The 2,157-nt window shown below is 40.6% G+C and overlaps 1 protein-coding gene across 2 annotated transcripts in view; it reads left to right on the forward strand.

Moving 5' to 3' along the window:
* LOC106013183 overlaps positions 1-2,157 on the forward strand; it is a 21,459-nt gene that overhangs the window by 3,134 nt on the left and 16,168 nt on the right. The window contains exon 2 of one of the 2 annotated variants that reach the window (XM_013088218.2): positions 175-1,091. In XM_013088218.2, coding sequence (XP_012943672.1) covers positions 884-1,091 — 208 coding nt within the window. In that variant the 5' untranslated portion in view covers positions 175-883. Of the gene's footprint in view, positions 1-27; positions 1,092-2,157 lie in introns of those variants that run through there. The other variant, XM_013088216.2, reaches the window with a different exon arrangement.

A 2,157-nucleotide genomic window follows, 5' to 3' on the forward strand; every position in this document is an offset into this window, starting at 1 on the left:
CACACACACACACACACACACATACACAAACACACGCATACAGACAGACACACACGAGAGCACAAAAGTGACTTCCTCGTGTTCCCACAACCTATTCCCACGACTTCTTTTACTGTCAACGGACCGAGTCCTGATCTTAACATAATCTTCTTTTTTCTTTTCATTTCATTCCAGGATACGTCGTTTTTAAACCGTAAAAGATGACACGAGGATAGTTTACACTCTCAAGAAGGCGAGAGTGCAAAAAGTGTCTCTGAGATTTTATTGGTTTTCAATTCACACAAGGATTTTATTCGTGAAGGATTTCTTTGGAAACACCACTGTCCACGATGGTTTGTTGTGTTGGATCATCACATTTCAAAACATAATGGATATTTTTCTGTGTCACACTAGATTCTTGGCTGTGGTAGAAGCTTCACCTTTCACAGGAAAGCTGTTTTCACACGGGAAAAGCTGACGTAAAAACAACAACAACAATAAAAACGACAACAACACAACAATACGATTCGTGATGGTGTAATTCGATTGATAGAAAAGAAAGAGACTAGATCTACGAGCTAGTCATTTCAAGCATTATTAGACGTATAAATTTGCTCTTTAAAAAAAAACCCAACCTATTTATAAACACATAAGTTTTCACCTTAAGTTTTTTTTCCCTTGTCGGCATATGTCAGGGAAATGAAAGGAAAGGAGGAAGAATTATAGCCAATAAGTGGTGGGTTTTAGTTCAATAGCTGTTTATCTAACAAAGACAAAAAGGAAAAAAAAAAGATTGTCGTGTTGTGGGTTCGCTCTTTTTGGGGGGATTCCTTTTTTTCTCTCTCGTTTTTTCCCCCCTCGGATCGCTCTTTGTTGTGTGTGCTTTACATTTCCACGCCGTGAGATGGATCACCTGCATTGCGGACGATCAGAATCCGACGAACAAGATTCCCGCTCTTTTCGCGTTCACGTCTGCTGGTCTGGTGGGCAGACGAGGAAGATGCTGCTAGTGCTGCTCCTTGTGCTGCTAATGAGTGACAGCGTCTTGGGCATCCGCTCCTTGTTACCGTTTGTGGGGGAGGAGAGGAGAGTCGGGCTACAGGACAGACCAGGTGAGTGAGAGGAGAGGGGGAATGAGAGAGAGAGAGGGAGAGAGAGAGAGAGAGAGAGAGAGAGAGAGAGAGAGAGAGAGAGAGAGAGAGAATAGACTGAGTGAACAAGAGATGCTAAAGGAAATTAAAATTAGAGCGAAATAGAGAAAGATTTATAGGGTTGTGGAGAGAGATACATATTGTGGTTAGGTAGAAAGGAGAGAAACAGAAAGGGAGGGACAAAGAAACAGATAGAGGGAGAGAGAGAGAGCGAGAAAAAAAGAAAGAGACAGAGGGTGGGAGGGAGAGAGGGAGGGAGGTGGAGAGAGAGAGAGAGAGAGAGAGAGAGAGAGAGAGAGAGAGAAGGGGAAGATGAGATCAAATAAGCACTTAAAAGACGGTGCGCGGTTTCCATGGGAAGTCACTCCTGCGTGCTCTCCCTAGGTATTTCGTAATTTCATGAGTTATGTACCTTTAATATTTCTCGATTGATTCATTTTATGACCCTTGTTCAGTTTCCTGTTTCATTACATCTAATATTCTTATCTATTATATATTATTAGAATGAATTTGATTCTAGTTTGTTTTGTTGGCATAGCTGCTAATCAGAAAATTAAAAGAGAAAAGCATTGCTTTTATTTTGTTTGGTATTTTTGTGTGTGTTCTGAGTATAATAGTCTGTTTTCGTACCGGAAAATAGATTTGTTTTGTAGTATTTTTCTGAACGGACTTTTGAACTATAAAAGACCGGATTTGGGAAAGGTAGATCTAATTAGGACAAAGCCCATGACTGTGTTATTCGGAGAGACCTTTTGCTGCTAGTCTACTTTGAGTACCTTGAACTTGTTGAAAGCAGACAAGTGTGTGTCTGTGAACGTTGAAGCTACAGCGAGCATGTAGCACATCTCTGTGGTTGTTGGTGGTTTTTTGTTGGGGGGTTTTTAATGGGGGTTTTTCAGGGGTGGGGTGCTTTTTATTTATTTATTTATTAAACGTTGTTATTATTATTATTGAGTGTGTTTGTTTATTTTAAATTATGCAACTATGGGATTGTTAGTCTTTTCGGGGAACACCTTGGGGAGGGGGG

This window comes from Aplysia californica, unplaced genomic scaffold (genome assembly GCF_000002075.1).
Source record: "Aplysia californica isolate F4 #8 unplaced genomic scaffold, AplCal3.0 scaffold00704, whole genome shotgun sequence".
Lineage (NCBI taxonomy): Eukaryota > Metazoa > Mollusca > Gastropoda > Aplysiida > Aplysiidae > Aplysia > Aplysia californica.